Source organism: Nothobranchius furzeri, chromosome 3 (assembly GCF_043380555.1).
Source record: "Nothobranchius furzeri strain GRZ-AD chromosome 3, NfurGRZ-RIMD1, whole genome shotgun sequence".
NCBI lineage: Eukaryota > Metazoa > Chordata > Actinopteri > Cyprinodontiformes > Nothobranchiidae > Nothobranchius > Nothobranchius furzeri.
This window is the reverse complement of record NC_091743.1, coordinates 52483004-52508291: the sequence shown is the minus strand read 5'-3', so window position 1 is coordinate 52508291 and position 25288 is coordinate 52483004. Positions and strand designations below refer to the sequence as shown.

The window sequence follows — 25288 nt, the reverse complement described above, 5'->3', positions numbered from 1 at the left end:
TAGATAGATGATAGATAGATAGATAGATAGATAGATAGATAGATAGATCGATGATAGATAGATAGATAGATAGATAGATAGATAGATAGATAGATAGATAGATAGATAGATAGATAGATAGATAGATAGATAGATATCCTTTATTCTCATTAAATGATTGTCCATTCAACGAAATATCCTAGAGCTTCACATTAGGCATCCGCTAAAGATACTAAGAAAAATAGCTAAAACAAGTACAATATGCACCATGCAATAAAAACAAAAACATTGCAAAATACAATAAATAGTATCAATATAGTTGATTTTTCTGTCCATTTAGGGTTCTAACAGCCCAGGGAAAGAAACTCTTCCTCAGTCTGCCGGTCCTGCAGCTGAGGGATCTGAACCTTTTCCCAGAGGGCAGCATGGCAAAAAGGTAGTGGTTTGGGTGGTAAATGTCCCTGGAGATGGTCCTTGCTCTAGTGAGACACATCTGCATTATGGTATATCCATCCATCCATCCATCCATTTTCATCCTCTTATCCGGAGTCGGGTCGCGGGGGCAGTAGCCTAAGGCGAGAGGCCCAGACTTCCCTCTCCCCAGCCACTTGGGCCAGCTACTCCGGGGAAATCCCAAGGCGTTTCCTGGCCAGGTGAGAGACATAGTCCCTCCAATGTGTCCTGGGTCTACCGGTCTCCTCCCGGTTGGACGTGCCTGGAAAACCTCACCAGGGAGGCGTCCAGGAGGCATCCTGACCAGATGCCCGAGCCACCTCAACTGGCTCCTCTCGATGTGGAGGAGCAGCGGGTCTACTCCAAGCCCCTCCCGGATGACTGAGCTTCTCACCCTATGTCTAAGGGAGAGCCCAGCCACTCTTCTGAGAAAACTCATTTCAGCCGCTTGTATCCGCGAACTCGTTCTTTCGATCACTACCCAAAGTTCATGACCATAGGTGAGGGTAGGAACGTAGATCGACCGGTAAATCGAGAGCTTCGCCTTCTGACTCAGCTCTCTTTTCACCACAACAAACTGGTACAATGTCCGCATCACTGCATATATATATATATATATATATATATATATATATATATATATATATATATAGATATATATATATATATATATAGATATATATATATAGATATATATATATATATATATATATATACAGGTGCTGGCCAGTAAATTAGAATATCATCAAAAGGTTGAAAATATTTCAGTAATTCCATTCAAAACGTGAAACTTGTACATTATATTCATGCAATGCACACAGACCAATGTATTTCCAATGTTCATTACATTTATATTTGATATTCATAAGTGACAACTAATGAAAACTCCAAATTTGGTATCTCAAAAAATTAGAATATTCTGAAAAGGCTGAATATAGAAGACACCTGCTGCCACTCTAATCAGCTGATTTACTCAAAACACCTGCAAAGGCCTTTAAAAGGTCCCTCAGTCTTGTTTTGAAGGCACCACAATCATGGGGAAGACTTCTGACTTAACAGCTGTCCAAAAGACAATCATTGACACCTTGCACAAGGAGGGCAAGACACAAAAGGTGATTGCTAAAGAAGCTGGCTGTTCGCAGAGCTCTGTGTCCAAGCACATTAACAGACAGGCGAAGGGACGGAAAAAATGTGGTAGAAAAAAGTGTACAAGCTCTAGGGATAACCGCACCCTGCAGAGAATTGTGACGACAAACCCATTCAAAAATGTGGGGGAGATCCACAAAGAGTGGACTGCAGCTGGAGTCAGCGCTTCAAGAACCACCACGAGGAGACTCATGAAAGACATGGGATTCAGGTGTCGCATTCCGTGTGTCAAGCCACTCTTGAACAAGAAACAGCGCAAGAAGCGTCTCGCCTGGGCCAAGGACAAAAAGGACTGGACTGATGCTGAGTGGTCCAAAGTTATGTTTTCTGATGAAAGCAAGTTCTGCATTTCCTTTGGAAATCAAGGACCCATAGTCTGGAGGAAGAGCGGAGAAGCACAGAATCCACGTTGCATGAGGTCCAGTGTAAAGTTTCCACCGTCAGTGATGGTGTGGGGTGCCATGTCATCTGCCGGTGTTGGCCCACTCTGTTTCCTGAGGTCCAGGGTCAATGCAGCCGTCTACCAGGAAGTTTTAGAGCACTTCATGCTTCCTGCTGCTGACCAACTTTATGGGGATGCAGACTTCACCTTTCAACAGGACTTGGCACCTGCACACAGTGCCAAAACCACCAGCACCTGGTTCAAGGACCATGGTATCCCTGTCCTTGATTGGCCAGCAAACTCGCCTGACCTTAACCCCATAGAAAATCTATGGGGTATTGTGAAGCGGAGGATGCAATACGCTAGACCCAACAATGCAGAGGAGCTGAAGACGACTATCAGAGCAACCTGGGCTCTCATAACACCTGAGCAGTGCCACAGACTGATCGAGTCCATGCCACGCCGCATTACTGCAGTTATTGAGGCAAAAGGAGCCCCGACTAAGTATTGAGTGCTATACATGCACATTCTTTTCATGTTCATTCTTTTCAGTTGGCCAACATTAGAGAAACAAACATTTTTTCATTGGCCTTTAGAATATTCTAATTTTCTGAGATACCAGATTTGATGTTTTCATTGGTTGTCACCTATAAATATCAAAATTAAACGTAATAAACATCGGAAATACATTGGTCTGTGTGCATTGCATGAATATAATGTACAAGTTTCACGTTTTGAATGGAATTACTGAAATATTTTCAACCTTTTGATGATATTCTAATTTACTGGCCAACACCTGTATATATATATATATATATATATATATATATATATATATATATATATATATATATATATATATATATATATATATATAAGAAATAACTGCTTTGGTGACTTAATATAGCTGTGTTTTAAAATTATTTAAAAAAATTAGTTAACTTATAACGTGATTTTTTTTCATCATGTAGAGGCAGCTCTAATGAATGCAGCCAATTTATTCTGTAGACTTTGATAATTAGTCCAGTATTTTCAAGTTTAAAAGAGGACATATTATGCCAAACTCACCTTTTGTATTCATTTGTGCTTGACCCATGTGGGTCTTTACTGTCTGTTTTGTCATCGTCGTCATCTTCCTCCACTTATCCGGGTCCGGGTTGTGGGGGCAGCATCCCAACTAGGGAGCTCCAGACCGTTATCTCCCCAGCCACCTCCACCAGCTCCTCCGGCATGACCCCAAGGCGTTCCCGGACCAGATTGGAGATGTAACCTCTCCAACGTGTCCTGGGTCGACCCGGGGGCCTCCTGCCGGCAGGACATGCCCGAAACACCTCCCCAGGGAGGCGTCCAGGAGGCATCCTGACCAGATGCTCAAACAACCTCAACTGACTCCTTTGGATCCGGAGGAGCAGCGGTTCTACTCCGAGTCCCTCCCTCATGTCCGAGCTCCTCACCCTATCTCTAAGGCTGAGCCCGGCCTCCCTACGGAGTAAACTTATTTCGGCAGCTTGTATTCACGATCTCGTTCTTTTGTTCATTACCCAAAGTTCATGACCAATGGTGAGGATTGGGACATAGATCGACCGGTAAATCAAGAGCCTGGCTTTCTGGCTCAGCTCCCTCTTCACCACGACAGATCGGCTCAACTTACAACCGGCTATGCGGACCAATCTCACGCTCCTCTGGCAAAGAGACTGAATGGCCCTCAACAAAAGGCCACCCACCCCACCCCCCTGCGGGTGGTGGGTCCAGAGTTGGATGAGCCCATGTATCCAGTTTGGGCTGGGCCCGGCCGGGCCCCGTGGGCGAAAGCCCAGCCACCAGGCGCTCGCTCACGGGCCCCAACCCCAGGCCTGGCTCCAGGGTGAGACCCCGGTAACCCTCCGGGCCGTATACTCCAACTCTTTGTTTTTATGTCCATGAAAAATCTTCTGAACCGTTCTTGGTCTCATCCTTCACCTAAGACCCATTTGTCATGGGAGACCCTACCAGTGGCACAAAGTGCCCCAGACAACATAGCTCCTAGGATCATTAGGGCACTCAAACTCCTCCACCACGATAAGGTGACGGTTCAAGGAATCTGTTTAAACATCCCAAATGTAAACAACAACAAAAAGACGCAGACCACCTGCTTTCTGTCAGTGTTTGGATATAGGAATTATTTGATTAAAACAAGCCATTTCAAAAAGTCCCTATTTGTGATGTCACAAACAGGAAGATTAGAATAGGACCACATCTTACGTTTGAGAGCAGCTGCTATTTGAAGAGCAGAGGCTCTACTCTGAGCTCCTCCCAGATATCAGAGCTTCTCAGCCTGAGCTGGGGATGGGTGGGCGGGGCCATCTTCAGCTTGTTTTCTTAAAGTGACAGAGCCCTGAAATGGCTCATTCTGGAAGGCACTGAAACAATCAAGAGTAACACTGCTGAGATTGTGATTGCATCAAACTCAAAAATGTTAACAATATTAGATGCCTCCAAACAAAAATGTGTTGGCTTATTTTAAAATTAATAAATGATCAATTTCTGTTGTTTTGATTTATGTTTTAATAAAGAATGAGTTTAAATTTAACCTCAGCAAAGACCCAACCTGAAAACGTTTTTGCTGGAAAAAATGACATAATGACCACTGTTCCCAAGAATAAAGTGAGACAAGATGAAATTTGATTACAGTTTTAAAGAGAACTTCAAGCATAACTTATATTTTTTAGCATTCTTAAAGCTTTTCTGACTAACTCAACTAATTGCTAACGCTACTTTGAATTTTCAGTTCTCCTGAACTTTCCACAAACTAAAAATAAGACAAATGAAAAAAATAAATAAATAAAAAGAAAAAAATAAATAAACCACTATATCAATGATTAAATATACATTTCTAATTTTAAAATATGTCTTTTTTTCTTGAAACTAATACGTTTGAAACCAATTGGCTGTTAATGTAACATTGCTACTGGATTCCCAAAGTGCTGACATAGACAATTAAATAGCTTGGTGTGTTTTTGGTGCAAAGACGGTCAGATAAAGTCATGCTCACTGCAGCTGGTGGAAGCTTTGTGAGACTGCAGCTTAGAATCAGAAAAACTGCCATGCTTTAATGTTGTGAGATCTCATTACATCCCTAATTTTATTACCCACAGTGGAGTCTGGGCCTAAACTTTAAGAACTATTTCTCCAGAACCACTGGATCGTTTGCTAACTTGGCTAAAATGTGTTTTAACATCTTCTGTTGTTCTTTTTCTGCAGGAACCTGCTGGATAAAGACACGTTTTCGAAGTCTGATCCAAGTGAGTCTGTTACATCTCTCAGTAATCCTCTGTAACATCTGATCCTTTACACTTTGATCTCACTTTTATGTGATGCATTCTTTTTAGCTTTAACATAAGAAATGATAAGGTTCTGACATTTTCATTATACCTGGAAATCTGAAAACAGCTTTCTTTGTAGCGACAAATTGTGATAAATACCAGTTGGTGTTTAATCCAGGATTTTCCTTGGTTAGTATCAAAAACTTAACTTTTATTAATTTCCCTGTCTGGTGCTTTTTCAGTGTGTGTGCTGTACACGCAAGGTGTTGAAACCAAACAGTGGAGAGAGGTGAGTTTAGACACACACACACGCACACACACACGCACGCACGCACGCACACACACACACACACACACTCTCTCTCTCTCTCTCTCTTAAAAAGAAGAAAGGAAGCTCTATCCAGTTATGCTTGTGTGCTTTTGTTAGGACATACTTTATTTGACTGGTCCCCTGAGAGATTACACTAGTTTGTTTAAAAGATGTATTAAAGTTTCTCAAGCAGTTATTTTGTGAAAATGTCAAAAAGATTTTCTCTAATTAAACACTTCAAAACTAAAGGGAAAAAAAATCGGTCAGCACTACTAATAACTAAAAACCAATCTGGGGAGGGGTTGACTTTAATCCAACTCTCACCTTGCTTGGTTTGTGTGCTCCTGTTTTTCTCTGGACTATTTAGTGTGTTTGTTTCACTAGTGAAACTAATTATGCAACTTATTGGCAAAAATATTTGAAAACACCAAATAAATGGTCAAATTTGGGCAAGTAAGCAAAATACTGAAGCAGAAATTTGACACTTCTGCTTTCACAAATAATAAAAGGAATCAAAATCACGTCAGAACTGTAACTTTAAAAACATAAAAAAGAAAAAAAAAACTACTGAAAATATGCTGGGGCTTGAAGCCACAGCAGAAACATTATAGTATAGCAGCTGTCAGCAAAAGTAGGATAAGGAGGATCTCTGGCTGGGGAAAAAAGGACGTCAAGAAGTGATTTATACAGGTGAAAGGTGTACAATTAAAATATGGTGCAAAAGTCCATTAATTTAAGTATTTCAACTCAGACTGAGAGACCATCTAAAGGCTCAGGAACCTTTTGCAGATGTTTTAGATTAATTAGCTGATTAGAATGGAACACTGAGTCTAGAATATGAAATGTTTTCACAATAATCTAATAAAGATTTTGAATGTGGGTTTTCATAAGCTGTAAGCCATAATCATCACAATTATAACAAATTAAAGTTTTAAAAATCTGGCTTTGCACCTAGAGTCTATTATATATTAGTTTCACTTTTTTAAGTAGAATTACTGACATAAATTAAATTTTGCACCATATTCTCATTTTTAAAGTTTCACCTTAGTTCTCTTATTATTAAAATAACACTTCATGAACTTTAGTTTTGTGTGTCCTAATTATCGTACATTTGGTGTAAATAAAGCATTTGTTCTGTTAAAATAACATGGTGAGTTACTTAGGTTTAAGCTCTATGTGGGATTTAAATTAAATAGAAAAAACATCTACTAAAAATTATAAAAAATAATTTCAACAAAACCAAAACAATCATAACAAAATGATCCCACAAGTATAAGATTGTCTAATTCCTCCAAATGACTGGTTCTTCTATGCATAAAAGCAAAACCAACATGTGAAAATCATTTGTATATGTGGGTGGATTTAAAAGAACTCCTTATTTAGAAGAACATAAATGAACGTGTAATTGTTTCATAAAGTCAGTCTTTATTTAAGGCCTATATGTTTCCTTACAGCAGCAACAGATGGCTGTGTGGGCTCAGGCTTTCACTCAAAGGAAGCTAAAGCAACGTGTGTGGTTAAGCATAGGCAAGAAAATATGTAGAGCTCCATCCATCATAAATTCCCCAGTGCACCATTTTTAGTTTTGTAGGGATGGCTGTCAATCCGATTAAGTGCACAAATCTTAATTAGTTTAGTGAGCATTTCACCTCGGTTTATCTGAAGTCATGCTGTTTTTGTTTACCAGGAAGCTTTTGATCTCCTGTCAAAGATAAAGTATCACATCATCATCATATTAGGAGGTGGTGGGTGTTAAACGAGGCTTCTGGTGACATTTTTTTTTAGTAAATAAATGAATTTAAACTCACTAAAGAGTTTAAAGGTACATTTTCTGACAGGGTCCTGCAGCACAGAGGTCAAGCTGGGGTCACATGTCATGATAATGTTTAGTTCCTCATCAACACAGGTTAGTTACTTAACTCGGGATTAAAACAATAACCATCATTCTTGACTCACACATGTCATCTGTTATTGTTTTAGACCCTTCTTTTCACTTGAGAATCCTGCTTATGGTTAAAAACACTTTCTGCTTCTTTGATATTCTGCCTGGCAACAAAACTACACAACACATCCAACTGATTACCAAAATTGTAAATATATGTGAGCGATTTTTAACAATCCCCATGATTCTCTGGTATGCTTTGTGATTGGGGGCTGATGGGACCAAATTGTGTAGCATCTACCTATGGACTCTCTCTACACTAACTTCCTGTAGAGATAGGAGGGTGATGATGATGATGATGATGATGATGATGATGATGATGATGATGATGATGATGATGATGATGATGATGATGACATTGTTGTCAGGGTATCCAAGGGCTGGGGTGGGAGTGTGGAGTGTGTTTTATCTGGCATCTGTTTTGGATTCTCCATCGAGGAGTCTTTGAGTGAGTCATTGAAGAAGTGAAATATTTAATTTTAGGTATTTAGGTTTGATTCTCTGCTTATCATGTAACAGTAGCATTTCAAAAATCGCAAAACAGCCATTAAAGCTTCCAAGTGATAAGGGAGTGTTTGTCTGTATTTATGCATACAATGGTATTCTCAGATTTCAGCTACTGTATGGTCGCAGGCTTCTATCACAGGCCAATAAGATCGAGCTATAATAGATCTGTAAAGATATTAGCCAGAAAACCTGTGACAGTACACCACTGTAAAGCATTGCAGGGATTAAATGTTTGAATGTTTATTTTTATTTTTATTGAAACTGATGTTTAAACGTTTTCACTACCACACTCTTGAGGTTTTAGGACAGCTTGTAGTGCCGCTCAGAGCAGTAGGCTCTGCCGAACGGGGAGCCTTAACAAATCTAATAGTGCCTAGGAGGAAAACAACATTCGAGCAGCCGGTCTCATTTCATCAGGGCGCAAAACCATGGAGCTCCCTGACTACAGAGGTGAAAGAGGCATAACAACTAGCCACTTTTAAAAGTAAACCAAAGCGTGCTTTGAAAACGGCTCAGGTAGAATCGCGTTGCTGTTAACCAGTAGGAGGCGAGAGGTCCAAATATCAGGAAATAATGTGATTAATGGTCCATATAGCTGCATACACAATTATTTTCTTTAAGGGTGAATGCGGTTTTTTATCACAGGTTTCTGCTATTAGAGAAAAATGTCAAAATAGGATTATTGACTGAAAAACAAAAACAGGGTCACTGATTGAACTCCTGTGGCACACCGACTTCATCCTAACGTCTAATCAACTGAAAGTTTTCTTGTACTCTCGCTGAAGTGGTGGGCCGATTCATGAACGTTTCTTAACTTTTTCTGTTCCCCCACCTGACGTTAATTCCCTGGTCCAACAGCACTGAGCTGTAGAGGTGAGAAAAAAGAAAAAGGAAAAAAGACGGCTTAGGGGGTGAAAGAAATCTGTGTGGGAGAGATGTTGGCAGCATACCTGAAGAAAACTGCTCATTTGAAGTAAAACATGAATACAGAAAAGAGGGAGAGAGCTCAATCTCCCAATGGTGAATTTATTTATTTTATTCCTTTTTCACAGTGAAGAACAAATTCATTCAAAGAAATGTTTACATTTTTAAAGGAAAAGGCAGGACACGGATCTGAACATCTGCTTGGTATATATTTAACAAATGTGAGCTAAATAATGTCATTCATATGTGTGCGAGTTCACTTTTTAATTAGCTGTGGAGCTTTGAGATTCACTACAAACCTTTAAAGTAGGGATGTCCAATATCATCAGTCTAACAATAATATTAATATTATTATTACATTACTGGAAAATATCGGTATTGTTTTTTTAATGACACAGCTTTTACATAACATACAGATATCAAACTCTTCAGCTGCTTCACCTCTCTCTCACCCCTACTGCACACTGGAAGCATGAGCGACGTGGAACGGCAGCAGAAACGTTTACTCGCAACAACCTCTGTGGCTTCACGGCTGTGCTCCTCGCCCGGCTCGCAAGATCACAAAATCCCTTGAGTTTGTGCCATTAAACCAAAAAAAAAAAAAAAAAAAAAAAAAGAAATCATGTTTGATATCGTTGTTTGATGTCATATGTGATGTTGTTTCTCTCCACTGCCATGAAAAACACACTGCATGGATGTAGTTTAGACTTTAAAAATGGGGGTCACACCGTCATGAGGACTGGGTGGCAGGTGGATCTTTACAACAACTATACCAAATATATGTATAAAACTACAGCCTGTAGAGGCTATTTTATGCAATGTCAGGAATGCAGAACTCTCAAGAACGGCCAATCACACGTTAGCAAGTATCAGCAGAGCCAATAGATGAGCCAACACATTCTCACACCCTAAGCATCAGAAACAAACGCTTGGTCAGCCACCCTCCACGTCAGACCCCAGATGCCAAAAGTGCCCTTTTTCGTTATGTGCAAAAAGGGGTTTTTCCCTTTTGTAACTGCAGATCCCAATGCAGCGTAAAACTGACGTGATTAGATATCCGCTGATGCGGCACCGAACCAGCTCATTTAACCGCACCTAAACCTTAAATGTGGCACCGAACCACCTCGTTTAACCGCAGCTAAACCTTAACGTTTCACTATTTATAACCTTCCCCTCTCCCTCATCCTAACCTTAACCCTCTTGCTATCTAAAACGTTACTCTCACTGTGATCAAGCGTCTATTTCCCATGCATTCTGACTCTGACAGTCAGAGTCTGACTGTCAATTTTCGTATTTGCCGCCCAAGGGGAACGTTAGAACATACCATATGGCGAGGGGGAGGTTACACATACCCTCTACTTTTAACCTCCATGGTAGTTGAAACCTCCCCCTCACGTTGGCTCGGTCCAAACTCGACCAATGACGAGGCGGCTCCCGCCGTTCACTTCATAGAGCCGGCTTTTAGAGCGATCGACACATCACTAACATGTTCGCTAGCAAGATGGTTAAGGTTAGGATAGGGGTGAGGGTAAGGTTAAATAAGAGGATAAGGTTAAGGTGAGGTACAATGAGATTGTTTGGTGCCCTGGCTGCGGACATCCCATCGCGTCAGTTTTACGCTGCATTGGGATCTGCAGTCAAATAAGGGAAAAAAAACCCTTTTCGCACATAAGTAACGAAAAAGGGCACTTTGACATCAGGGGTCTGACGTGGACGGTGGCTGACCAAGCATTTGTTTTTGACGCGCTGTGAGTGAGAATGTGTTGGATGAGCGTATGGACCGTTCTAGTGGGAAACAGGCTTCAATACAAGCAATTGTTTTCCGCTTCGTCCGCTTTGTCCTGGTGCCCAACCTACGTCCATGGCTGCACCTCTGGAACGATGCAGGAGTAAATAAGTCGTTAGGTCACGTGTTGGAATTGTTGCGTCTCAGAAGCATAGAACCTGATCCTATATTTAGCATTGCGGCGTGCTGCTTCTGGGACGCGTCTGAAAATTGCCACGTTGCGGCTGGTAAGATCACCTCCAGTGATGTCAAGAAACCTAAACTCTTCACGTCCACAAGCAACTGCTGAGCATTCACAAATCGTCCCCTTGGTTGGAGGTTTCTGACAGAATCTATTTTGTGCCATTTATTTTCACTTTCATGTAAATGACAGCCAATCCTTATCTTTGTTTTGTGGCATACCTGGCTAGACTCAGAGAAGGGGTTCCTTTTCACTAGAAAAATAAACCTAGAAATCCCACGCATACTGGTAATCAGAAAATACAGAAGATATGAGGAAAAACTGATGAAGACTGGGAAAAGTAAGGAAGTGAGAATGAAAATAAGAGACGATGTCCTAAATTGATTTGTCATTGAATCAGATTTGTCCTTTGTTGAAAGGAATTCTACTGAGTGGTGTTAGTGTGTAAGGCTCTGAGATCAAATCTGCTGTAAATTGGAACAAATGACGTGAATTTAATGAAATAAGTATCAAGAGGAGTAGAGATGATGCAGAGTTCAGGTGATGGAATGCTCCAGTTTAATCAGCTGGGGACCCCCCCCCCACAACATTTTTACCTTCGAAGCACTCAAAAGGTAAAAGCCCCGAGTCCCAAAATATTTATTTAATAGTTCAAATTGTGCTTTAAACAAAGAAGTCAGGTAAAACATTTAGGGGTTGCTTCTGGTTTGACTAAGTTAACATAAACATCCTCCCATCAAGTTTTATTATAACACATCTAAAAGTTCTCAGCAGTGTTTGTGGGAACCTGAGAGCCTAAGAGTGAGGATGGTTTTGTATGGAATAAAACTGTGACTGTGAGAGAAAATGTTTCAGCACACTTCACTTGGATGTGTGAAAGCTTCTTATTGGGTTTCTTTGTGAGAGAACAATTTTAGTAGCTGGAAGCCTTACAGCTTTTGTATGTGTGCACATTTGTCACTAAGTGAGTGGGTTCAGATCCTTATGTGTCCAGTGTTAGGATTCGTTTTTTAAATTCATGTCTGTATTTTTTCTTTTTTTAAGCCACCCGGGACTCTTTGCACGAGTTTAACAGTCATTTCACCTGCTTTCCTTGGCAGCCAAAACTTTCCCAACTCCATCTTTTTTGGAAAGTTGCTCAGAGATCTTTGTTGCTTCTCTCTGCTTTGGGGAATTGTTCCACACACCAAGGTGCTTTTCACAAAGGGGCCAAGGCAAGCCAAGAAAACACAAATCCACACTTGCATCATTTACTGAATGCAGTAGAAACCACTTAGCTCATTATATCAGCACCATGTCACTGTTTGCTGAACATAATCAAATCCCTTGTTGGTCAGAGAGCTAAAGCAGAGCCAAATGCCAAAAAATCCCAGCTGTGGTTTGTGGCGAGATAATGAAATCTTGGTCAGGTTTGCAACAGAGGAACCACTGAGACAGAGGAGGATTATCTTCATATCTTGGAATCGCTCTCCTTCACAAAAGCCCACACACACCATCACAGTGGGACTGCGTGTTCGGCAACAGGTTCAGACTCACGACTACATATCGCTGTTGCCCGAAGTGTTCAATTTACGTGTGCAGCAAAATGTGTGCCAGCTGCTTTGCGCACATGATGTCAAGGGTACAAGTTGGGGACTTTATGCCAGATTCTCATTAGTCAGCCCCAGCAGCCTAACAGCATCTAATGAACTCTGCAGAGCAGTATTGTCTCCTCCAGTCAGCGGGGAAATCACATTACAGAGCAAATCTTTAACCATCGCCCACCTCTTTACCAACATGTGCTCACAGCTTCTTCAACACCTCCAGGTGCAGCACCGATTCAGTTTTAGGATTCTTCAATTTCTCTTCTTTGCTTAAACAGAATTTAAACACTGAGTTGGTCTTCTGGAGAAATGAGGTCATCTTTGAAGCCAAAAGCTGGTCAATTATGCTGAAATGAAATATTATGTATTATTTATCTCTTTGTTATGTAAAAGCTGTCATTAAAAGAAAACCGATACCGATTTTTCTGATAAAACATTTTAATGCTGACATTGGCCAATATTATTTGTCACAATTGCTTGAAGATGTTTTTTTGCAAATTCTATAGTTCCTAGTTTAAACAGATGTTTAAAGTAAATAACTAGATCTCAAGCTTTCTAATAAAACATTATTTTGTTCCATCAACTGGGTATAAAATGATGCAAGGCTGAAAAAAATTCAGTGAGACAAATTAAAGAGAAATAAAAATAAATGTCAATAATTAATTTCATCTTCAGAAAAAGTTAAAATGTCCCTGTTTTAGAACAATAAATAAATAAATACTATTGTAGTACAGTTATTTTCCATTTTAAATTGTAATTCATACTTGAAAAAAATACTCCATTGTTTATTAATATGATATATTTTGTATATTACAGTGAAATGATGTTCTACAATTAGCAAGATAATTCTAAAGTGTTTTATAATCATTTATGTTGTTCAAAAATAATGTTTATTTGACCTTGTTCATGTTTTTTATTATGGGACTTCTTTTACCAGAACAGGTAACATATTTGTGCACTTCGTTTTCTCCCCTATGGTTTTCTCAGATTTTCAGCATGAAAATAAATGTTTTACAAAATGGTAACAACAGAAGAATACTTCTGTTATATACCACAGTACTACACTGGGCGTCCCTATAAAGGGTAAATGTTAAACTCGTTTACTGTATAGATGTGGTTTAGTGTTCAGGATGCAGAAAACTCAGTGAGAGTTTAATAAACTTGTTTAAAAAGCACAGAAAGGCATCTCTAGAGACTGACTGACCTGGGGCTACAGTACAAGGAAGGCTTGTTTTAATTACCTCAGTACAGTTTACAATCAACCAATATAAACTCAGAAACCAAGTTATTAAAAAAATAGCACTAATATAAAAACCAGATGTTTTCAAACTAGAGTAAACCAAATAAAAGCTGTTATTTTTTTTTACGCTGAGCATCAGTTCATTTATAAATGAAGGAATTACGTCTACTGGGAAAAACAACTTTTAATGTTTTTATCAAACAACAGGACTGTTTAACTGAGTGATTATAAAACACAAAGTTTAAAATCAGACTATTAGAATCCTCAGTCAAATGTTAAGAGTTTGGGTTTAACTTTGATTTTCCTGCATTTTAAGCACAAAAGAATTTGAATCTTTATAAACCTTAACAAATCTCTTTAAAAACCACATGAAATAGTTCAAATCTGCTGACGCAAAAGCAGAAGAGAAAAGATTTCTAGCTTTGTGTGTGATAAATGCTCAATGTTATTTTCTGTTCTAAAATGAAAGAAAAACCTAAAAAGACAATCAAGCCGGACTGCATGCATTAAAGGTAATTATTGATGATTAGTTTGCTCTTGTGTTAAAGGTGGAATATGGAACACGAACACCAAAGCGACATCTAGTGAATGGAGGTTGTAGTTGCAACAAAAGAACAAGGTTTCTAGCCATCGGGATACCAGGTTTGCTGCTGATACGTGACCTTTTTTTATTTGGGTCCATCTGCTGTAGGCTTCACCTAAGCTCACTCTGGTTTGAGATCTTTTATGGTCGCTCCTCTTCTGAGAAGGATAACACCATCTTCTGGGCTCAGAAGCAGCTGATTGACTTGTCGAGTCTGCCGTTTTCCACAGGGCCAGCTTTGCTGTGTAGACTGTTTAGCAACCTGCAATAGTGCCCTCTATTGGCTGGTAGATGGAAACATAAACCCAGTGTTGTGCCTTCAAAATAAATATTTTATTATATTTTTAAATTAAAATCAAGCTTTGAAAGGAAATACTGTACTTTCATTGTGCTACCTCTAAACGCCCTATGAATGTATTATTTAAAAAAAGTAATTAGTTGCATATTCAACCTGTAAGTGCTGTACTTTATCTTTTTCATACGTTTTATTGCACTCACTAACATAAAACAGAAACATCAACAACAAAGACATCAACAACTGTAATGAAATCTTATTGATTAATTTCTTATTTTCTGGTTTATTTTCAGGTTTATTTCTTTTTTGTGTATGAAAACGAATTATTTCTCTTCAATAATGAGCTTCTCTACTTAATGGAATGATTATTAAATAAATATCTGTTGGACAGAAAGTGGCTTCTGTGTGTGAAATTCGTACTAAGGTTCTCCTTACAGCATGTGTGTTTTTCTCGGTCTTCTTCTGGCATATTTCCTTACAACTGGCACTTTGGGAGTGAAAATCCCACTAATTAGGAGGCCCTAATTATTGCTTTTCTCCTCCTCTCCTTTCCTACTCCCATTCTCTCACCTCTATTTTCAGTCTAAGCCCCTACTTTAGAAGTGCCCCCTTTCTTTTACCTACTCATCAAACAGCTAATGTCTTTTTTAAATTCCCATTCTTCTTTTTTCTGCCCCCATTGTTTCTCTGTCTCTTTTACAAATCTTTTTTTTCTTTCTGTGAGGCCGAAGAGTGGGTTATCCTTTTGTAATTAGGGAGAGGGGTAGAGATCAAGGAGCCAAGAAAAGCACACTTGGTTCCTTCTGTGCAGCGGCAGCATGTGAAAACAAAAGCATTAATCAGGCCTACGGTAATTAGAGCAGAGAAGAAGTAAGTCAGAGATAAGGGGGGGGGGGGGGGTTAAGGTGCAGGCAGCCAGCACAAACTTTAATTGTTTTGTTTTATTGCCTCTTCTTTCATCATTTTTCTCTCTTCACCCTCATCTGTTTTTCCTCTCTTCTACAGTTTGGCAGAACAGAAGTGATAGACAACACCCTGAACCCAGACTTTGTTAGGAAGTACATCCTGGACTACTTTTTTGAAGAGAAACAGAACCTTCGCTTTGACTTGTGAGTGATTATGTGTCATTATCTCTCCAGTACTCTGTCTTCTGTCACTTTCCCTCTGTTCTCTGCTAATATTTACAACTGTAACAATACATTCAGAATAAAAAAGGCCTGTTTGGTGAATCACACCTAGATTAAAGCCTGTGGAGCCTGCCATGTCTCCTCTAGAACTGAGAAAAAACAAATAAAAGTTAGAGAAGGAAGTCTCACTAAAGTTTCTCAGTACATTTATCATGCTTGCTACTGTAAAGCAATTTTTTTTAAAGTACTTGCATGGGAAATTATTCTGTAAATGCAGATTTATTAAATGTGTGCATGATCAAAGAAACTATTTTAATTGACACATTTTCAGATTTTGTTTACCACGGTTTTGGTCTTTGATTATGCATTGATCCTCTGTTGAAACTGTGAACTTTGGAGCTCCGTACGTAGCCCTTAAAAACCCAGACTGGAAGAAATACATCAAAATGTAGAAAAATTAAATGGAAGCATCATTTACTGTCTGTGAGTGAGGAAATGTAGGCGTAACAGCTACAAAGTAGATTCACATCATTAATCTGTAAAAAAATAACAAGCTGGAGCTTGCCTCACCCACCTATCCCTGTCTCCCTGTTCAAGCTGCTATTAGCTGAGAAGCTCCGATATCAAGGAGGGGCTCAGAGTAGAGCTGCTGCGCCTGCAGCAACAGCTCTTTCTTGCATGTGCTTCTATTCTCATTTGTGACATCACAAACGAGGACTTACTGAAACAGCTTGTTTTAGGCACATAACTTCTAAAACCAAACACTAACACAAAACTCATGGATTTGGTCTGAATGTTAATAGAGGTATTAGAGACCCACAATAAGATGCAAAATTTACATTTTGCATAATATGTCCCCTTTAAACCCTTAAACTCTTTAACATTACAAGGTAAGACTAAGCAAACAGCTGGGTTTTGTAAAGCATTACACACTTTTATTTAAAAAAATAAAGAAAACTTGTATTGACATGTTTTTCAGCTGCACCATTTTTGACTCAAACTTCCTAAATTTTGTCTCATCTTCTGGTTTGTCAGTTAGGACACAGTAACTGATAATAACTAACCCATAGACATAATCTTCATTAACTTCCTTAACAGTTATTCTAGTGTCCATGTTAAACACAAACAACTTAATTTCCTTTACTTTACAATAAAAAGTAGGTCATTAATGACCGAATGTAAAACAGAAATATGTGAATTGACACTATGACAGCATTCACACCTGATGCTTAATAATCTCTTCATGTCATGTTGTGGTACATCACATTATGCTCCACTGTCTCCACTTTTATTGTTCTTATATTCACATGTAAATTAGATTAAGTCTATCTCTGAGAAAAAAAAGGTTCAACTGAGCCGTTCCTCATTTACTCTGATCAGAGAACATCTGAAACCATTCTTAGATCCAGCTTCGTTTCATCTTGGCCTCTTCTGAATTTAAAAATCTGATTAGGTCTTATAGCACACACACACACACACACACACACACACACACACACACACACACACACACACACACACACACACACACACACACACACACACACGCACGCACGCACGCACGCACGCACGCACGCACGCACGCACGCACGCACGCACAAACACATTTTAGCACATTAATACTTTATACATTTCATTCTTTCCTGATTTGTTTTATTGAAAACAGTTTTTGTCAAGGTTATGTCATTTTTGCACCTTCTGGCTTTATTTTGGTTGCTTTTGAAGAAAAACCAAAGTTCTTAATTTTCAAGCTCAAAGTGAATGTATCTGTTTTGTGTGTTATATTACCTTTCAGGTATGATGTGGACTCTAAAAGCCCAGACCTGTCCAAACATGTGAGTACACAAACATATTTAAACTTTGAACCACATCTAGAATAAAGTCTAAATTCTCCTTGATTGAGTTTGTTTGGCGTCGTTTTTGTGCTTTGAGGTTGAAATAATGGGTTTTCTGCATGTTTTAGCTTGATGTTGCCTGCAGCTTGTATTCATATAATTTTGTTACAGATGAAACAAAACAAACCCCTTTAACTGGTTGATCAAAATATAAATCCAAATGCAAACTGGTTATCTGTCTTTATTCAACACTGTTGGGTTTAGTACAGAACACCTGAACGGCATAAATATGTCATAATAAGTGTTGGTCTATATGTTGATTTTTCACAAAATCAGCAGTGGAATAAAAAAATATTTATATATACATGTGTGTATATATATATATATATATATATATATATATATATATATATATATATATATATATATATATATATATTCTATATCTGAAGAATAAAATAAAAATGAATAACTTGCTTTTCAGGGTTTCTGTAGCTCACAGATGATCTTATAATAGGGGTGTCCAAAATATTGCCTTTTGGCCACTTGCAGCAGAGTTATTTTGTGTGAAAATACGGTTGTGTGACACTTATCACCACATTTGCTCTTATTTTGATTTGATGCTAAATAGAAGCACAACTTCTCACTGAGAAGAATTTAGAAAACAGAAATACAGCAAAACTTACGAAAAGATGATATCATATTTTGTTATTGATGCTGATAATGAACCAAAATTATACCTCAATATGAAGAACACAACCAACAATCAAATTCAAGTTAGTTAAGGCTTTTTAATGGCACCCTTTAAATCTCTGGTATTCGCAAATATTTTCTGAACATTTTCTAAAAAAAAAAAAAAGAAAATGCTGTTTCATGTATTTTAGGGCATGTACAAAAGACACATTAAAATCATAAAAGACACAGTCTAATCATAAAAAAAACCCCAGTAAAATCATAATAATTACTGTTCATTACAGAAGTTACAGAACTTGTTTCTTAACAAGTACTTGCAACTTTTTGGCCCATGCCTGGAATATTTGGACACCACTGTTCTATTGATACGTAAAAGACTTTTCACAGTCGTGTATTACAGCAGTGATTGTGACATTGTATAAGTGTTGTGCACTTACTTGCTTTATAGTCAGAAAAAAAATCAATGCTTTTAAATGTGAGTTTCCATCATAACCCAAGCACCAGTGCACAGTGTAGTTCTGTTTCACCAGGAGCGTGAGTTGATCACTTTTATTATTGCTGGAAACTACAGCAACAGAAAGCATTGATAAAAGGTTGGACCCAAAATAATCATTCTGGATGATTATTTGATGTGTTTGGATTATGGGGGTTTGTGTTTTTCCATCATGTGTGTCAGAGCTGCCTCTGGGTGTCGGTTCTGCAGCAGCATGTCTTTACTGCCGGTTTAAACAGAGCCAGGAGTCTTAGGTGTTTGGTTTAGTGTTGTGTTTCTGTATATGATGTGCTCTGTTGTTATTGTTGTTGCTGTTGTTGTCATTGCTGCTGCCGCCCAACTTTTCTGGAAGCCCGCAGAACTCAATGTAGGTCCCTGCATCTTTCTCACACTCACACTGCATGGCTTCTGTATCACATTAATGATTTGTCTCCCGGAGGGAAAGATAACATCAGTCATCAGACTTAAACTCCTGAACAAGGCTAAAGAAAGCCGTCTAAGCACCTCTGAACTGTTGCAGTTGGTACTTTTTAAATTGATATCACAATGATTAGTTTTTCCATGCATTTACATATTACTGAGTGGTTTGAGTGGGCAGAATGGACCAGAGACTTTCCGAAAAAAAAAAAAAAATATATATATATATGAAACACTTCAGGCTGATGATGAATTATTTAGTGGACCTGTCTGCCAAGGCCAGAGTTAAGGACTTCTGGTTTGGATTGCCCATCGATGTAATCCTAAAACCAAATCTAAATACAGATTGTTTGCCTGTCCTTGTAAAATAGGTACTGTTGAATGTCCAGTGTGAACACAAATGGAACAAAAATAGTCATTGTTTCTTGAAAAAAAAAAATCCCATCTCTAAAATTTCTTGATAAAACCGATATTGTAGTTAATAGGTAATCAGGATTACCATTGATCAGTGTTTTTAGAATTTCTCCATATTACAAAAATACCAGTAGTGTTTAAAAGCCTGGATATGGCAGGAAAACTTGCATAGGTTAGAGGTAGAGATCCAAGAAGCATTCAAGTTTCGCTCCTTTAAATAGGAGAAAACAACCCATCTGTGTTTTTGAGTTGTATTAAAACAGGTCAAGTTTCAAAACCCAACATGGGCCAAACGAGACATAAACAGGAAGAATGCAAAGGCTGTCTGAATCTAACATTGGGAATATGTTATCCTAAACTTGCATCAAGATTGTGACTAGATAAGTGCGGTTCACACAGCAGGATAACACAGATATTTCGCTCCTTGCCTCCTGACAGTCGTAAGGATTGCATGATTGGTGTAACTACTCTAAATTCAATTTAATTCAATTCAATTCAAGTTCATTTATATAGCGCCAAATCAAAACATGAGTTGTCTCAAGGCACTTCACATAGTAAACATTCCAATACAGGTCAATACATTAAGCCAATCAGAAAAAGTTTCCTATATATGGAACCCAGCAAATTGCATCGAGTCACTGACTAGTGACTAGTGTCAGTGACTTTCCAGCAATCCTTATACTAAGCAAGCATGCAGCGACAGTGGAGAGGAAAAACTCCCCTTTGACAGGAAGACACCTCCAGAGGATCCTGGCTCAGTATAAGCAGCCGTCCACCACGACTCACTGGGGATCGAGAAGACAGAGCAAACTCACACACACACACACACACACACACACACACACACACAAACACACACACACACGCACACGCACACGCACACGCACACACACACACACACACACACACACACACACACACACACACACACACACACACACACACACACACACACACACACACACACACCAAGTAATGATTCTATGGTTACATTGTGGTTTCTTAGTAAATATTCTATTTGGTGAGAGATAAACTTTATTGTATTTATCCTAGTGAATCTATAATTAAACAGGTAAACTAGTAGTAGCACATTCAATGTCAAGGAAAGTGAAGTGTTGTTATCAAGAGAGGGAGAATGATTAAATGGTTAGCAACAGTGTTCAAGACTATGGCCCCATCCACGAGGCTATCACAGCTCAGCAGAACATCATTTTAGCTTCTTCTGGGGAGAAAAACACTTAGAGAAAAAATAAAGTTAACAGCTGAAATTGCAGGAAATAATACAGTTAAAGAGCAGATTGTAGAAGAAAATAGTAGAGTGTGTATAGTGGTAAGTGTGTCCTCCATCAGTCTAAGCCTATAGCAGCATAACTACAGAGATAACTGGATAAACTAGCCTTTTAGATGGAGGCATGTTGGAGGCAGGGCAAGGGAGAGCCGTCTTTACCGACTGTACACTCCCCCTCCCTCTACTCCCCCACTTGTCCAGATCTAGGCTAACATCAGATTTTAACCATAGGCCCTATCAATGTTTTAAGCCTAGTCTTAAAAGTAGACAAGGTGTCTGCCTCACAGACTAAAGCTGGGAGCTGGCTCCACAGGAGAGGAGCCTGATAGCTAAAAAATCTGCCTCCCATCCTATTTTTAGATATTCTGGGAACCACCAGTAAACCTGCAGTCTGAGAGCAAAGTGATCAGTTAGGAACATATGGAACAATCAGTTCACTTATATATGATGGAGCCTGTTAAGAGCTTCCTGGTCGGGTCATACCAAAGACTTTGAAAAAATGGGACCCAATGCCTCCCTGCTTGACACTCAGCATTAAGGGGTTGGATCGGGGGGTTAAACCACCAAAAGGTTCCCGAGCGCGGCTGTGTCTGCAGCTCACCGCTCCCCCAGAGGATGGGTCAAATGCGGAGAACAAATTTTGCACACACATCAGTGTGTGTGACAACGAATGGGACTTTAACTTAACTTTAACTTTATATGTGAGAATTAGGATCTTAAAATCTATTCTGATTTTAACAGGCAGCCAATGTAGGGAAGCTAAGACAGGAGATATATGATCTCTCTTTTTAATTCTCATCAGAACTCTAGCTGCAGCATTTTGGACAAGCTGAAGACTTTTAACTACATTCTGTGGACTTCCTGAGAGTAATGAAATACAGTAATCCAGTCTTGATGTAATAAATGCATGAACTAGTTTTTCAGCATCACTCCTGGAAAGGATGCTTCTAATCTTAGCAATATTCTGAAGGTGGAAAAAGGAAATCCTACAAACCTTTTTAAATTAGATAATAGATTGACTAAGCAATTTCCTTTTCTGATTTTCAGGTCCAAAGATGAGAACTTCAGTCTTGTCTTGATTTAAAAGCAAAACGTTTTGAGTCATCCAATTTTTTATGTCTTCAAGACAAGCCTGTAATCTAACTAACCATTTAGGTTCATCAGGGTTAATGGATAAATATAACTGAGTATCGTCAGCATAACAATGGAAGTTTATCCCATGCCGTCTAATGATTTTACCAATTGGGAGCATATATATTAAAAAATAATTGGTCCAAGCACTGAACCCTGTGGTACTCCACAAGTAACCCTGGAGTATGAAGAATATTTGTCATGTACATTTAATAAATGATATCTATCAGACAGGTAGATTTTAATCAGCCTAGCACTGCTCCTTTGATCCCTACAATATGTTCAAGCCTTTCTAAAAGAAAATTGTGATCAACTGTGTCAAAAGCAGCACTGAAATCTAACAAGACTAGAACAGACACAAGATTCTTATCTGAGGCCATGAGAATATCATTTGTAATGTTCACTAATGCAGTTTCAGTGCTGTGATACTCTCTAAAACCAGATTGAAATTCCTCAAACTGATCATTAGTGTTTAAATGCTCACATACTTGGTTGACCACTATTTTCTCAAGAACTTTGGATAAAAATGGAAGGTTAGATATTGGTCTATAATTCACTGGGTCATCTGGGTCCAGAGTAGGCTTCTCAAGTAAAGGTTTGATTACAGCAACCTGAAAATCCTGTGGTACGTATCCATTTACTAAGGATATATTGATTATATCTAGAATGGGGGCAGTAACCAAAGGAAATGTATCTTTAAATAATTTGGTTGGGATTGGATCTAAAATGCAAGTTGATGGTTTAGATGATGCTAATATTTTTGATAACCCTGAAAGCTCAACTGGATAAAAATGGTTCAAACACAGATGAGGTTCTACATTTACCTCAGATGCTGCCTCACTTACTGAGGAAGAAGAGATCACATTCGGGAGGATTCTAAAGATTTTGTTTCTAATAGAATTAATTTTACTTGTGAAAAATCCCATAAAGTCGTTGCTGCTGAGGGCTAAGGGAATAGATGGTTCAGAGCTTTTATTCTGTGTAAGTTTGGCTACTGTACTGAAAAGAAATTTTCGATTATTCTTATTCTCTTCAATTAGCGATGAAAAATAAGCAGTTCTGGCTTGTTGAAGCTTATTTTTATAACGCACAAGACTATTTTTCGAGGATAAGTAGGACTCCTCCTGGTGTGTAGAGCACCACGTTCTCTCAAATTTTCTAGAGTTTTGTTTTAAAGTTCGTAAATGAGGTTTAAACCAGGAGCCAACTTCCTGTCCCTAATGACCTTCTTTTTTAAAGGGGCAACATCATGTAATACTACACGTAAAGAGGAAGTAACATTATGAACTAAAGCATCAATTTGTGAATGGCTAGAAATAAAAATCTTGCCCTCTGCTACATTCCTCTGAGATGCTGAAGATGGTAAAGATGGAACAGTTGATTTAAAAGATGCAACAGCGTTCTCAGATGGAGACCAATTATAGTGAAATTTACTTTCATGTCTCGAGAACTCAATTGTAAATAACTCAAAGGTTATCAAAAAGTGGTCAGAGAGGACTGGAATATGTAGAAATATCGTTATTTCCTCACACTCTATGCCATATGTCAGCACAAAGTCTAATGTATGATGGCAGGAGTGGGTGGAGCTATGTATTCTTTGTGTAAAACCATTTGAGTCTAAGATATTACTAAAGGCTACATTGAGGCTATCATTTTCAATGTCCACATGAATGTTAAAATCCCCCACTACAATCACCTTATCAGTATTTAGCACCAAATCAGATAAAAAAAAAATCAGAGATCTGATCCAAAAACTCTGAGTAAGGGCCTGGTGGACGATATAAAACTACAAACAAGAGTGGTTCTACAGTTTTGCAATCTGGATTAGGAAAAATAAGAATAAGATGTTCAAAAGAAGTGTAACTATTAATTCGTAAGGGATTAATTAATAAGTCCGAATGAAAAATGGTTGCTACTCCTCCTCCTCGCCCTGTACTTCGAGCAATATGATGATTTAAATAATTAGAAGGAGTCGACTCATTTAAACTAATATAGTCCTCTTGCAGCCAGGATTCTGTGAGAGAGAGCAAAGAAATCTGATTATCACAAATCAAGTCATTAACTAACAAAATCTTAGAAAATGTTCAGTAACCCACATTTAATTTTTGCAGTTTTCTGCTCAGTTGAATTTGTTCTAATATTTATGAGATTTCCATGATTTGCTTTATTAAGCCTGATATTTAATCTGTGTGGTTTTGGCCGTGGGCAGGACACTGTCTCTATGGGGTAGTGGGTGGGTAATGATAATCTTATAAGATAATCCTACCTTGTGGCATTTTTTATGAGGGTTGGTTATGCTCGGAAGGACACTGGCATGATAAAGCTAGGCTTTCAATTGTGTTGGATTGTCTTGATCTTGTGTACAAACAAGCATGCTGCCTGCTTAATGTGACATCTAACCAATCAGGATATGAGGTGACAGAAGGGTGCAGCACAGTCCTCTTTCACTGTGTTTTGTTTACTTCGAAGTCACGTTTTAGCTTATGAGACTTCCCGTCTGAATAGGGATGGACCGTGAGTGTGTGTGTTCATCAAGTTGCTGCACACCACACACTTTAAGACTAACATTGGTTCATCTTTGTGTGTGGTCTCTCATGCAGTTAAAAAATCAGCTGACGTTTTAAATATCCTGCCTTGTGAACCGGGCTTTTGTCAAAACTTTTTCTTAAGTTTATGATTTAGCCAAAGCAGTTTGACACTTAAGACTTAGAAGTGACGGTTTTGGACCCCACAAGAATACAATGTTGTTTTTGCTCCAGCTGTACCCCAGTAAGGCACAGTTTTGCTTGTTTGTTTTCTATGAAATTTGAATCATTTAGTTTGGTTCACTTTCTGATGCTTTAGCTGACACTGACTGTCTTTCCCTCCGAGCGGCTGTAGTAATACTACTTCCAAGATTTCCCATGTGGTTGCCTGGTCTTTATCTTGATTTAGTTTTAGAACTTGCAACCTTTAGCGTAATACTTTGACACATGTGGAAGTCCTCTTCCACTCAGTTGATGACATCAGTGTTTGTTGCAATTACTGGTCAAACTTTGTATTCCTAATTTTATAGCATAGTACGTTTTCTTCCTTTTTATGAGGCAATGATATATACCAAATCACCAAGACAGTGACATTAATCCAATGGAAAATATATATCAAAACATGCTAAGAACCATAAGTAAAGTCACTTTAATACAACTGCAAATCAAGCTCGCTTTTAAACACAAACACACGATCACAGAACTCTCACCCTTCCCGTCGGGTATCATCTCTAGGCCACGCCCCCTTGAAG

General features: G+C 38.6%; 1 protein-coding gene across 5 annotated transcripts in view; it reads left to right on the top strand.

Annotated features, from left to right (window-relative positions):
* cpne5b (copine Vb) overlaps nucleotides 1–25288 on the top strand; it is a 168811-nt gene that overhangs the window by 43138 nt on the left and 100385 nt on the right. For 4 of the 5 annotated variants that reach the window (XR_011520115.1, XM_054750524.2, XM_054750518.2 and 1 more), the window contains exons 3-7: nucleotides 5201–5241; nucleotides 5505–5551; nucleotides 15619–15722; nucleotides 17536–17575; nucleotides 19114–19128. Coding sequence is in view for 4 of the 5 variants with exons in the window: in XM_054750524.2 (XP_054606499.2) it covers nucleotides 5201–5241; nucleotides 5505–5551; nucleotides 15619–15722; nucleotides 17536–17575; nucleotides 19114–19128 (247 nt within the window). In the remaining variant the exon portion in view is untranslated. The remainder of the gene's footprint in view (nucleotides 1–5200; nucleotides 5242–5504; nucleotides 5552–15618; nucleotides 15723–17535; nucleotides 17576–19113; nucleotides 19129–25288) is intronic. The other variant, XM_070549328.1, reaches the window with a different exon arrangement.